This window comes from Aegilops tauschii, chromosome 6 (genome assembly GCF_002575655.3).
Source record: "Aegilops tauschii subsp. strangulata cultivar AL8/78 chromosome 6, Aet v6.0, whole genome shotgun sequence".
NCBI classification, from domain to species: Eukaryota; Viridiplantae; Streptophyta; class Magnoliopsida; order Poales; family Poaceae; genus Aegilops; species Aegilops tauschii.
In genome coordinates this window covers 351,428,548-351,443,410 of record NC_053040.3, presented here as the reverse complement: position 1 = coordinate 351,443,410, position 14,863 = coordinate 351,428,548, and the positions used below count along the sequence as shown (strand labels likewise).

General features: G+C 43.1%; 1 protein-coding gene across 1 annotated transcript; it reads right to left on the bottom strand.

Moving 5' to 3' along the window:
• Positions 1 to 3,497: 3,497 nt before the first annotated feature.
• LOC109762531 (uncharacterized) lies at positions 3,498 to 4,396 on the bottom strand. Its single transcript, XM_020321392.3, has 2 exons — positions 4,159 to 4,396; positions 3,498 to 4,037 (listed from the first exon to the last, which is right to left on the bottom strand). Exons 1-2 carry the CDS (start codon positions 4,248 to 4,250, stop codon positions 3,782 to 3,784), a joined length of 348 nt encoding a protein of 115 aa, XP_020176981.1. The 5' UTR covers positions 4,251 to 4,396; the 3' UTR covers positions 3,498 to 3,781.
• Positions 4,397 to 14,863: the final 10,467 nt, after the last annotated feature.

Genomic DNA, 14,863 nt, shown 5'->3' with positions numbered 1-14,863 from the left:
GCGGGAAGGAGGATAAGGTGGCAGAGGTCCCGTCGCTGCCAAGGGCCAAGCAGAGACCGCGGGCAACGACAACCAAGGGAGGCGAGGAGAAGATGCGGCGCTCGGAAAACCTAATCGCCCCCGGGACGCCTACGCGAGACGACGCGGGAGGAGGTGGGGGGCACCCTAGAGCCTAACTACAATAGCTAAAATGTGATTCCTTCTTACACCCTAGAACCTAAGAGCATCTCCGGCCAAACGCCTCAAACCATCCCTCATACGCCCGCGGACTCGTCCGGTCAGTGACCGGACAGAAGAGAGAAGAAAAAACGTGACCCAACCGGACCCCTTATCATCCCTATATACCCGGGCTGTCCGCGAACCCTTACATCCATTTTAAATATGGGGAGGACATGAGGGCTCGCGGATGCACCCGGGCGCGCCCGGGCATTCCACCACGTAGGACGTGGCCTCAGCCCGGACCACAGTTTCTCTTTCTTTGTTCATTCTTTTATTTCTCTCTCTTCATCTCCACCAATCATGTGCAAGCGACCGGACATATGAGAAAAGAAATGAGAAGTGTGGCTGCGCAGACGGATAAATAGAGGCTCAAAACGGACACGCCAGATCACTGATCGGGCACGTCCGCAGGTATTTGAGGGGTCATATTTGCTATGTCGAGCTGTAGATGCTCTAACTACAATAGCTAAAATGTGCTTCCTTCTTATTTCTTCTTTTAAATAAAGGTTTCTCAAAAATATGTAAGAGACGACTATATGACGTGTGACGGGCGCTAAACCGTTTCGAAACTGATTCTTTTAATTAATGAGAATAGGAAGACCTGAGGAGGTTGTTTGGATAGCGTGGTTATAAAAAACCAGATCTCCTAAAACATAGTTTCGGTTGTAACCACCTAAAAACCTGTTTGGATTATCTAACAAAATCATGCATATAGAAAACTGAGTTCTACAAAAGCCGAAAAAGTGAGTTTATAGAAAAACGACTAATATACGTTTTTCTATAAACCGATTATCTATATACGCGCTCCATGGTCTATTCGGGGCAAGCCGCATCGGCCGGTTCAGCGGCGTCTTGATGAGCGTCCTGCTCATCGTCTTCACCACGTTCACCGTCAGTTGTATGCCCGCACGTCCTCCATGCTGGTGGCCGCGGCGTTCGCCGCCGATGCAGTTCGGCGTTGCCGGCGCCGTCGGCCGCGACAACTACTACGTTGAGGTCGGCGTCAACGTCAAGGCGACGCTAGAGGATGTACCGGACGGCAAGGGACTATGAAGAAATGACCGGAGTTGACGTCCACGTCATGGTGAGCTCCGCTGGCAGATAGTGCCGCCATGGCCGGCGGCGTCTCGTTCGGCTTGGCTGAGGCTTGACTCGCCATGCCCTGCGGCCTCTGCTTGGCTCGCCATGTCCAACTATGCCATGACCATGCTCGACATCACTAGGCGTGCATGCCTAGCTTGGCGGCGCTCGGCAATAACTTTGCCAGCGTACTGCCACATACCAGCGTGTTCCTGAGTCGTGCACCCGCGTTGCTGCCTCTGCCGCTTCCGCCTGCTACGTGCACACCTGCCGAGCCCCGCAAGGCTCCCATCACCATGGCATATGCTTGGTGCTCAGACTCTTGCCCAGCGTTCTCACTGTTGTCATTCTCAGTTCTCATTGCGGACGTTGAAGCCATCGTTCTGCTCCAATTAGGCCTCCTTGTGCTCGTGTACGCATAGGCCAATCCTATCACATCACAGCATTATGAATTCGTTGTCAAGCGGCAGCACCCCTAGCCAGCTTAACAGCAGAGCATGTGCGCCATGCATCATGCAAAAGAGCGGGACGCGACGAGCGAAGCGATGCGTCGTGGTCTCACCGGAGGGCGTGAGGCAAAGACGACCCAAACAAAGAACTGTGTAATCCTGTTTTCTGTTTTGCCCATCCAAACAAGAAATTGTGTAGGGTTATCTTAACAGAAAAGGTAGGGAAAACCGGTTTTCCTAAAAAGTCTCTAAAGACTCGTTTTCCAAAATCTCTAGTCTAATTGCCGAACACCTGATCCTAGCCGACTCCAGACCGATCCCTATAAAGCCTAATTTGGATGTAAAGCAGGTGATAGCGGTTGGGGCTTGGTACTTATGGTGGGTGCGCCGTGAGCTCACCCATGACGGATCACCGTCACCTCCCTCGAGATGGCCTATTTCGGTCCTGGCAATTGCAAATAATTTTCATCAAGCCAACTTAAAAATTCGCGTTGTACATGAACATAAATGGAGCAAGCCGGAACCCAAGTTTGTGAAGCTAAACGTGGATGCCTCTTTCCATATGGATGAGGGTGCAGGAGCCATTGCAGCTGTTCTTAGAGACAATAATGGTAATCTTTTGGCCGCACAATGTCGGTTTATACCTTACGCAGCAGATGTGGTGACAACGGAGGCTATGGCTATGCGTGATGGACTAATCTTTGCAAATTCTCTGGGGTTCCCTCGAGTGGAAGCTGAGTCTGACTCCTTGATGGTAATTGATTATTGTACTGGACAGACAAGATGGTGGGATGCTGCGGCGGCGATCTTTGCGGAATGTGTGGACGTGTCGTCGTCAATCGGGAAGGTCAAATTTAAACATTGTTATCGTTCTTCTAATCAAGCAGCGCATGTGCTAGCTAATCATGGTTTTTTAATAAGATTTCAAGTTGTTGGATGGGAGAGCCTTCGGCTGCCTAGTTCCAAACCTTGTGAACGATGTAATCCCTGTTTAATTTTTAATAAAGCTAGCCATGATGGTCTTTCCTAAAAAAACGAGATTCGTTAATAAAAACGGCAATACCGTCGACCAGATTGGGTTGGCTCGTCGACAAGGTGAAACCGGGACACCGGGAGGGGCGCTCCGTGGATTCTTGCTCCCACAAAGATCTGCCATCCGAGGCTAAGCTGCAAGTGGGGACTTGAGGCTTGCTTTAACATGGGCGTGTCGGCCACTTTATAGGCTTTGCGTACGAGCCCCTGATTTGATTCCAATACATCGGCACCACCTACTGAAAAAGCCGAGGGAGCTGAGCATGCAACGTGATCACCTTCTAGAGTTTTCCGAGCTCTACATCATCCTAGTGGAGAAAATGAACAGTTCAACCGCATGAAGGGATTGAAGTCTTCAACTATGATGTGGTTCATGTCTGCAAGGTGATGGAGACATGCCCAAGGGTTGAGCAGCGCGGGATAGGTAACACTGTAACACATAGAATGTCGAACTAAACCATAGATCGAGTCGAACAAACAACTACATAATGTCTGGCCAAGAGAACCGATCGATCATGCGAGCAAATATAAGGGGAGAGAATCGATCCATCAGCTTATTTGAAGGGCGTCTGCATTTGACGAACACATGTACTCCCTCCGTCCCGAATTACTTGTCGCAGAAATGGATGTATCTAGAATTAAAAAATGTCTAGATATATCCATTTCTATGACAAGTAAATCCGAACGGAGGGAGTATATACTTACTGCCACTGATCATACACTTGTGGAAACACATGTTCAAAGTACTGACCACACACGACAACACGCAGTTGATGACAGAGATAAAGAGTAGCAGCACATATTTACAGAAGTAGATCTCATTGTGACATGCCGACATTTGCACACAAGGATCGATATGGAAGCAGAACCTCACCAGCTAGCTAGGTACAACGACTATCGACTACCTAATTAAACAGCATCGTTTTTTAGTACACATGATGACGAGGTCCCGATCTAAGGAAACGAGTACGGTGACCCAGGACCATGCATGCACCAGCTAGCTAGCACAGGACGTCTTTGAGGAGCTTGTACCTGCGGACGGCCGCCTTCGCCACTCTCCGGCCGCCCTCCTGCTCGCCGCCGCCGGTCACCTTGACCTTGCCGCAGCCCATCCCGGTCGGCGGACCGCGGTGCTGCATGGCCGGCGGCGCCGAAGGGCGCCTGTTCTTCACGAGGGGGTCGTCGCTGAGGCACCAGTCGCACACGCCGGCGCCCGCGTCGGCCGGGGCCGCGTCGCCGTAGTAGTTCGTGCAATAGCTGCTTGTAGGTATGCAGGGAAACAAATTAACATGGGACTCATTAACATCCATCAAAATCTTGACAGTACCCCGAATAAGAGACTCCCTCAAAGAGCTATCAGTAGGAGAAAAATACGTACGAGTGTTGGAAGCGGCAGCGGCAACGGGCGCAGCGGAAGAGCTTGTCCTGGAAGCCGACGTCGCCGCACATGGAGCACACGGTGCCGGACATCAGGAGCGATCGGGTGACAGGCCAGCCGAGGGGACGGAGAAAGAAGCCGAGGAGATTATAGAGCTACCTAGCAGTCTCGGTGCAGTCAGGGGCACGCGAGGAAGGAGTGGCAGGAAGGAATCGATGTGGAGTGTGCAGCGAAGAAGAAGAAAGGCTTTAAATACTGGGAGGAGGCGATAGGAGAAGATGAGATCGTGATCGTGGCAGCGGAACCGTGGGGGTGAGACCGCGGGGTGGGGGCCGCAACGGCGAGGTTTTTGGTTGGGTACGGAGCCGGGCGGGTGGGAGACAGTCCACGTGTCCATGTGGACGTGCGTGCTACGCGCAAAGCGGAAAAAGAAAAGTAGTGGCCGGAGTTACTGGGTCGGTTACCTGGTTGATATACAGGGATGGAAAAGCCAATCATTTATATTATAAAAAGAAAATGGAGAAAACATTTTACTCAAATTATGACTGGTTGACTGTCACTGATCTGACCGGTCCCTCATTTTTTGCACACCAACACGGCACTGTGTACTCTTTGCGTACTCAAATGAGACCCGGCCGGAAGTGTGGTGCACAAGCACTCCGAAGAGCGCTTTTGCAGGCCCGAAACCCTACACGTCCGCGAGCGACACGGTCTGGACATGCGGCGGCTATGGGCTGCTCTAGGTCGGGCTAACCGCCCCTGGAGCCTCAAGGATCGTTGCTCTCCAATACAAAGAGCGAAGAATGAGAAGGAAAGAACATAGGAGAGATGTAAAAACTAAGGTAAATGGTAGATGTATTTTGATTATGTGTTGTTCAACCGGTCATTACCTCTCATTTAGTTATGAGATGGTTGGACTTCCTACACGAGAAAAGGACTACGAATTCCGTCAAAGTTCTTAAAAAATTAACCGAATTCACATTTAGGTCTAAGACATCAGTTCCGTTTTTGGATCCACACACCGCATACCATCTTAGATGGTCAAGCACCCAAAAAAAATTATCGATTTCGACGAGTTGAACAACCTTTGGGTTGAACATTTTTCCATTTAAGGTCATCTTAACGGTTGAATCTCTCAAAAAAACATGTGACAACTGACAACTCTCAACATGTTTCACACATGGGCTATATGGGTGTTTGGTCCTGGTTGAAACTTTTCATTAGTGATCGGACCGCACTGTGTTGGCCATAACTATTGCACCCGGTCTCAAATTGAGATTATTCAAATACCAAACTCGACCGCCTCGACCAGGCATAGACATTCCAGGTATGACACTTTTTCATCTGAGGTCCGCTTGATGGCGTAATCAGCCGAACAATATTCCAATTATATCTTCGGCCCTCGAGATGAGATCGGATGGTGATGACCCAAACATCAAAATTATCCATTTCGATGATACATGGATTTTTCATGTTGAAATTCTTTTCCTTTGAGGCCATCTTAATTATGTTTTATATCCTGTCAAAAACTGATGTCAGCTCATGCCCCCCTGTTTTTTTGGCAAAGCTTGTGAGCAGTAAAATAACTTGCATAACACATATTCTAAGGACAACGTTAACACTTGATAGTCCATTTTATATGTACTTGGGGCAATAAGTATATATAGGCCATCGTTACTCTTAAGGAGATAATTGTGTATCGGGCATTTAGATTAGCAACAAAAGTAACTAATCGAATGTATAGTGATTTTGTAATAGCCTCTCATGATGTATGAAATTATGAGGCGGTTGGGCTTTCCACACAAGAAAAGGACTACAAACCCCGTCCAAATTCTTCCGAAATTAACCAAACTCGGATTAGGGTCTAAGACAACAATTCAGCTTTTGGTATCCATAGGCCACATACAAACTCAGATGGAGATGCACCCAAAAGCAAATGTATCCAGTTTGAGGAAACAAACAAGTTTTGTGGTGAACATTTCTTGATTTCAGGCCATCTTAAGGGTCGGATCGCTCATGAAAAACAGGTGACAACTGGCAACTCTCGCCATATATAAGACATGGGTTATATGGGTGTCTGGTCTCGGTTGAAACTTTTCATTAATTAGTGGTCAGGCAACACTGTGTTGACCGTAACTATTCCATACGATCTTGGATTGAGATGATTCAAATATCAAAATCGATCGCCTCAACTAGGTAAAGGCACTCCAAGTGGAACACCTTTTCATCTAAGGTCGTCTTGGTGGCATAATTCGCCGAACCGTACTCGATCATATCTTCGGCCACCAAGATGAGATCGGATGGCAATGACCCAAATATGGAAGTTGTATGTTTCGACGTTACACGGATTTTCATGTTGAAATAATTTTCCTTTGAGGCCATCTTAATTATTATTTTCTGCCGTGCCAAAAATTGGTGTCAGCACATCTGTGTTTGTACACGAACACATCACCATGTACCCCCGGCGGAGTCATCAAAAAGTGTGTTTGCACAAAAACACGTTACCGAGTACCCCCGGCGTCGAGCGCGGTACGCAGGACATGTCGGAGGAGGAGCCTCGTTGGGAGTGCGATACGCAAGACACCAACTATCTATAATTTATGAAGTATTCATGCTATACTTACATCAATTATATATGGTTTTGGTGCACTTTTATATTATTTTTATGGACTAACTTATTAATCTAGTGTCCAGTATCAGTTCATATTTTCTGCATGTTTTTTGTTTCACAAAAAATCAATATCTAGGAAGTTCCAAACATGATGAAAATTCAAAGAGATTTTTTATGGTATATATGTGATTTTGGGAGAAAGAATCAATGCAAAATGGTGCTCGAGGCCCCCACAAGGAAGGCCAACGGCCCTACCCCCCAGGGCGCACCGGGGTGCCTTGTGGACAGCACTTAGGTCGGTTGGAGCCCTTCTTTCGCTGCAACAAAGCTACTTTCAGAGAAAAAAGTGCAAAAAGTTCAACCCAATCGGAGTTACAGATCTTCGGCTATTAAAGAAACATCAAAGGGCGAAAAAACGGACGCGAACCAGAGAAGAAACAGAGAGAGAGAGAGAGAGAGAGAGAGAGAGAGAGAGAGAGAGAGAGAGACGTCCAATCTTGGAGGGGCTCTCGCCCCTCCGGGCGCCATGGAGGCCAAGAACCAGAGGGGAGTCCATGGAGGAACAAGCCGAAGGTGGAGCGTCTCTCCCGGTGGCACCGAAGTGTCGTCGGGGGAGCCATCACTGCGGTGATCGCCTTCATCAACATCGCCGTCTTCATCTCCTTTCAGCGGTCAACTCTCCCGCAACCCGCTATAATCCCCTCCTTGAACATGGTGTTTTTGTGCTATGAATTATTATCCAATGACTTGGGCATCGCTATTTCGTTTGAGTACATTTTTGTTGTCCTATGGGTAATTGGTGAATTGCTATGCTTGGTTTTAAATGCTTATGGTTATGTTACTGTCCTTTGGTGCCCATCATATGAGTGTGCGCGTGGATCACAACATTTGGTTATTGTATGTTGATTGGACTATACATTGGGGGGCAAGAGCAACAGAAACTTTTTCCTACCATAGAAATTGATACACACGGGATTGGAGGGGGGTCAATTTTATCTTGATGCTATGGTTGGGTTTTACCTTAATGGACTTTAGTAGTTGTGGATGCTCGCTAATAGTTCCAATTATAAGTGCATAGAATTCCATGTAAGGGATGGCATGCTAGCAAAGGTCTCTCCCACATAAAAACTTGCCATCGGTCTAGTATCTTAGTGCTACCTCTTGAGCTTGCGTTGGGTTTTCCCTTGAAGAGAAAAGGGTGATGCAGCAAAGTAGAGTAAGTATTTCCCTCAGCTTTTGAAAACCAAGGTATCAATCCAGTAGGAGACAACGCGCAAGCCACCGAATACCTGCACAAACAAACACCAACTTGCACCCAACGTGACAAAGGGGTTGTCAATCCCTTCACGGTTATTTGCAAAGTGAGATCTGATAGAGATGGATAAACGGTAAAGTAATATTTTTGGTTTATGGAACGGAAAGTAAAATATTGCAAAGAAAGTAAATAGGAAACTAAGATTGTAGATTGGAAACTTATATGATAAAAATAGACCTGGGGGCCATAGGTTTCACTAGAGGCTTCTCTCAAGATAGAATTATTACGGTGGGTGAACAAATTATTGTCGAGCAATTGATGGAAAGCGCAAAGTTATGACGATATCTAAGGCAATGATCATGTGAATATAGTCATCACGTCCGTGTCAAGTAGACCGAAATGATTCTGCATCTACTACTAGTACTCCACACATCGACCGACTCCTTCCTGCATCTAGAGTATTAAGTTCATAAGAACAAAATAACGCATTAAGTAAGATGACATGATGTAGTGGGATTAACTCAAGCAATATGATGAAAACCCCATCTTATTATCCTCGATGGCAACAATACAATACGTGTCGGTTCCCCTTCTGTCACTAGGATCGAGCACCGCAACATTGAACCCAAAGCTAAGCACTTCTCCCATTGCAAGAAAAACCAATCTAGTTGGCCAAACCAAATCGATAGTTCTAAGAGACTTACAAAGACATCAAATCATGCATATAAGAATTTAGAGGAGATTCAAATAATATTCATAGATAAGCTAATCATAAATCCACAATTCATCGGATCTCGGCAAACACACCGCAAAAAAGTATTACATCGAATAGATCTGCAAGAACATCGAGGAGAGCATGGTATTGAGAATCAAAGAGAGAGAAGAAGCCATCTAGCTACTAGCTATGGACCCGTAGGTCTGTGGTAAACTACTCACGCTTCATCGGAGAGGCAATGGTGTTGATGTAGAAGCCCTCCATGATCGAATCCCCCTCCGGCAGGACGCCGGAAAAGGCCCCTAGATGGGATCTCATGGTTATAGAAGGTTGTGGCGGTGGAAAAGTGGTTTCGTGGCTCTCCTGGAAGGTTTTGGGATATTTGAGAATATATAGGCGGAAGAAATAGGTCGGTGGAGTCATGAGGGGCCCACAAGGGTGGGGGGCACGCCCTACCCCCTGGGCGCGCCTCGCGACCTTCTGGCCGCCTCGTGGCTTTCCTGACGTGCACTCCAAGCCCTCTGGATGTCTTCTGGTCCAAGAAAAATCATCGCCAAAGTTTCATTCCGTTTGGACTCCGTTTGGTATGCCTTTTCTGCGAAACTCAAAAACAAGGAAAAACAGGAACTGGCACTGGGCTCTAGGTTAATAGGTTAGTCCCAAAAATCATATAAAATAGCATATTAATGCATATAAAACATCCAAAACAGATAATATAATAGCATGGAACAATCGAAAATTATAGATATGTTACAGACGTATCAAGCATCCCCAAGCTTAATTCCTGCTCGTCCTTGAGTAGGTAAATGATAAAAACAGATTTTTTGATGTGGAATGCTACCTACCATATTTATCCATGTAATTATCTTTATTGTGGCATGAATGTTCACATCCTATGATTCAAAACAAAAGTTTAATATTGACATAAAAACAATAATACTTCAAGCATACTAACAAAATAATTCTGTCTTCTCAAAATAACATGGCCAAAGAAAGCTTATCCCTACAAAATCATATAGTCTGGCTATGCTCCATCTTCATCACACAAAATACTCAAATCATGCACAACCCCGATGACAAGCCAAGCAATTGTTTCATACTTTTGACATTCTCAAACTTTTTCAACTTTCACGCAATACATGAGCGTGAGCCAGGGACAGAGCACTATAGGTGGAATAGAAGGTGGTTGTGGAGAAGACAAAAATAGGGAGATAGTCTCACATCAACTAGGCATATCAGCGGGCTATGGAGATGCCTATCAATGTGAGTGAGTAGGGATTGCCATGCAACGGATGCACTAGAGCTATAAGTTTATGAAAGCTCAAAAAGAAAACTAAGTGGGTGTGCATCCAACTCGCTTGCTCACGAAGACCTAGGGCAATTTGAGGAAGCCCGTCATTGGAATATACAAGACAAGTTCTATAATGAAAAATTCCCACTAGTATATGAAAGTGATATCATAGGATACTCTCTATCATGAAGATCATGGTGCTACTTTGAAGCACAAGTGTGGTAAAAGGATAGTAGCATTGCCCCTTCTCTTTTTTCTCTCATTTTTTATTGGGCCTTCTTTCATTTTTTTGGCCTCTTTTTTTAAGTCAGGAGTCTCATCCCGACTTGTGGGGGAATCATAGTCTCCATCATCCTTTCCTCACATGGGACAATGCTCTAACAATGAAGATCATCACACTTTTATTTACTTACAACTAGAAAATTACAACTCGATGCTAGAACAAAATATGACTCTATGTGAATGCCTCCGGCGGTGTACCGGGATGTGCAATGAATCAAGAGCGACATGTATAAAAAATGATGAACGGTGGTTTTGCCACAAATACGACGTCAACTACATGATCATGCAAAGCAATACGATAATGATGATGCGTGTCATAATAAACGGAATGGTGGAAAGTTGCATGGCAATATATCTCGGAATGGCTATGGAAATGCCATAATAGGTAGGTACGGTGGTTGTTTTGAGGAAGGTATAAGGTGGTGTATGGTACCGGCGAAAGTTGCGCGGTACTAGAGAGGCTAGCAATGGCGGAAAGGTGAGAGTGCATATAATCCATGGACTCAACATTAGTCATAAAGAACTCACATACTTATTGCAAAAAGCTATTAGTCATTGAAACAAAGTACTACACGCATGCTCCTAGGGGGATAGATTGGTAGGAAAAGACCATCGCTCGTCCCCGATCGCCACTCATAAGGAAGACAATCAATAAATAAATCATGCTCTGACTTCATCACATAACGGTTCACCATACGTGCATGCTACGTGACTCACAAACCTTAACACAAGTATGTCCCAAATTCACAACTAATTATTAGCATGACTCTAATATCACCATCTTCATATCTCAAAACAATCATAAGGAATCAAACTTCTCACAGAATTCAATGCACTTTATATGAAAGTTTTTATTATATCCCTTTTGGATGCCTATCATATTACGACTAATTTTATAACCAAAGAAAATTACCATGTTGTTTCAAAGACTCTCAAAATAATAGAAGTGAAGTGCGAGAGTTCATAAATTTCTATAAAATAAAGCCACCGCCGTGCTCTAAGAAGATGTAAGTGAAGCACTAGAGCAAATTTGCCTAGCTCAAAAGATATAAGTGAAGCACATAGAGTATTCTAATAAATCACGATTTATGCGTGTCTCTCTCAAAAGGTGTGTACAGCAAGGATGATTGTGGCAAACTAAAAAGCAAATACTCAAATCATACAAGACGCTCCAAGCAAAACACATATCATGCGGTGAATAAAAATATAGCCTCAAGTAAAGTTAACGATAGACGAAGACGAAAGAGGGGATGCCTTCCGGGGCATCCCCAAGCTTAGGCTATTGGTTGTCCTTGAATATTACCTTGGGGTGCCTTGGGCATCCCCAAGCTTAGGCTCTTGCCACTCCTTATTCCATAGTCCATGAAATCCTTACCCAAAACTTGAAAACTTCACAACACAAAACTCAACAGAAAATCTCATAAGCTCCGTTAGTATAAGAAAATAAATCACCACTTTTGGTACTGCTATGAACTCATTCTTTATTTATAGGGATAATTAAATTTATGCCCCTAGTTGTGTCCCACTCGTCTGTTTTACCCCTAATTCCCAAAAGTCACTAGTTCTGTCCAAGTCACTTTGCTCCTCTTATGCTTTTGCCCTTTGACCATTTGACCGTCAGTTTGAAAACTTCATAACTAATTCATACTAAATCAGATAAATACAAATAAGATACCAAAATTTTCAGAAAAACATCACCTATATTTCAGTGTCATTTGCATTCATGAAAAAAGTGATGGAAAGTGCACATTTGAGTTTTAGCTCTTTTGATACCGCCATGAATAGTGAACTCTAAAAAAATTCAAAAAAATTCAAAAAAAATATGGTGGCGAAGAACTACAAATGTTCTAAGTGCTTGCCAAGTTTCATTAGGGAACGACATTCGTGGAAGTCGTGGCAAAAAAATAATCTATTTTGGAGTGCTGATTTTTTTTTTGCCGCGGCACCCACGAATGTTATTCCCTGATGAAACTTGGCAGGCACTTAAAACATTTGTCATTCTTTGCCACCAATTTTTTTATTTTTTTGAACTTTTTTAGATTTTACTATTCATGGTGGTAGCATAAGAGCTAAAACTCGGATGGGCACTTTCCAACACTTTTTCATGAATGCAAATGACACTGACATATAGGTGATGTTTTTCTGAACATTTTGGTATCTTATTTGCATTTTTCTGATTTAGTATAAATTAGTTATGAAGTTTTCAAACTGATGGTCAAACGGTCAAAGGGCAAAAGCATAATAGGAGCAAAGTGACTTGGACAGAACCTGTGACTTTTGGGAATTAGGGGTAAAACAGACGAGTGGGACACAACTAGGGGCATAAATCTAACTATCCCTTATTTATATTGGTGTAATATATACTGTATTCCAACTTTTCCATGGTTCATACCCCCCGATACTAGCCATAGACTCATCAAAATAAGCAAACAACACGCGAAAAACAGAATATGTCAAAACAGAACAGCTTGTAGTAATCTGGATAGTTCGCATACTTCTGTAACTCCAAAAATTCTGAAAATTCAGGAAAACAGGGGAAATTTTTATATCAATCTACTGTAAAAAAATGCAGGATTTTATCAAGCTTATGTGATTTTAAACAATTGTGGGACTGAGCGCAAAAGTTTCTGTTTTTTCAGCAAGATCAAATTAACTATTGCCGCAAGCTATCCCAAAGGTCTAAATTGGCACAAACACTAATTAAAACACAAAACCACATCTAACCAGAGGCTAGATTAATTATTCAAAGCAAAAGAAAACCTAAAAAGCAAAAACATAAAATAAAATTGGGTTGCCTCCCAACAAGCGCTATTGTTTAACGCCCTTAGCTAGGCATAAAACACGAATAGATCTAAGTGTCATCATGTTTGGTATGCAATCCATAAGTGGCTCTCATAATAGATTCATAAGGCAATTTTAATTTTCTTTCTTGGAAAATGTTCCATGCCTTTCCTTAACGGAAATTGAAATCTAATGTTTCCTTCTTTCATATCAATAATTGCACCAATCGTTCCGAGGAAAGCTCTACCAAGAATAATAGGACATGTAGGATTGCAATCTATATCAAGAACAATGAAATCTACAGGCACATAATTCCTATTTGAAACAATAAGAACATCATTAATTCTTCCCATAGGTTTCTTAATAGTGGAGTCCGCAAGATGCAAATTTAAAGAACAATCATCGAATTCACGGAAACCTAACACATCACATAAAGTTTTTGGAATTGTGGAAACACTAGCACCCAAATCACACAATGCATGGCATTCATAATCTTTAATTTTAATCTTAATAGTAGGTTCCCAGTCATCATAAAGTTTTCTAGGTATAGAAACTTCCAATTCAAGCTTTTCTTCAAAAGATTGCATCATAGCATCAACGATATGTTTAGTAAAAGCTTTGTTTTGACTATAAGCATGAGGAGAATTCAACATGGATTGCAACAAGGAAATACAATCTATTAAAGAACAATTATCATAATCAAATTCCTTGGAATCCAAAAGAGTGGGTTCATTGCTACTTAAAGTTTTGACCTCTCCAATCCCACTTTTATCAATTTTTGCATCAAGATCTAAAAACTCTGAATCGTTGGGACGCTTTCTAACTAAAGTTGACTCATCCTCAGTCCCATAATTATCAATATTATCGTTGGAAAAAAAGATTCAATAGGAGTCACATCAATCACTTTAAGATCTTCACCATTATTTTCATGGAAACTAGAAGAACACGCTTTTATAAACCAATCCTTTTTAGCACGCATCTTGGCGGTTCTTTCTTTGCACTCATCAATGGAAATTCTCATGGCTCAGAGAGACTCATTGATATCATGCTTAGGAGGAATATATCTAAGTTTCAAAGAATCAACATCAAGAGAAATTCTATCCATGTTCCTAGCCAAATCATCAATCTTAAGCAATTTTTCTTCAATCAAAGCATTGAAATTCATTTGCGAACTTATAAATTCTTTAACACTATTATCAAAATAAGAGGGCATCTTACTATAATTTCCATAAGAGTTGTTGTAGGAATTACCATAATAATTAGAGGAATTACTAGGAAAGGGCCTAGGATTAAAATTACCTCTATACACGTTATTGAAGGAAATATGCCCTAGAGGCAATAATAAAGTTATTATTTATTTCCTTATTTCATGATAAATGTTTATTATTCATACTAGAATTGTATTAACCGGAAACATAATACATGTGTGAATACATAGACAAACATAGTGTCACTAGTATGCCTCTACTTGACTAGCTCATTAATCAAAGATGGTTAAGTTTCCTAACCATAGACATGAGTTGTCATTTGATTAACGGGATCACATCATTAGGAGAATGATGTGATTGACTTGACCCATTCCGTTAGCTTAGCACTTGATCGTTTAGTATGTTGCTATTGATTTCTTCATGACTTATGCATGTTCCTATGACTATGAGATTATGCAACTCCCGTTTACCGGAGGAACACTTTGTGTGCTATCAAACGTCACAACGTAACTGGGTGATTATAAAGGTGCTCTACAGGTGTCTCCAAAGGTACTTGTTGGGT

Bases quoted from the DNA above. Each gene is read 5' to 3' on its own strand.
- LOC109762531 (XM_020321392.3), bottom strand. From the start codon at position 4,250: ATGTCCGGCACCGTGTGCTCCATGTGCGGCGACGTCGGCTTCCAGGAC. The intron at 4,038-4,158 runs GTACGTATTTTT...ACCTACAAGCAG, and splicing joins CGCTGCCGCTTCCAACACTC to CTATTGCACGAACTACTACG.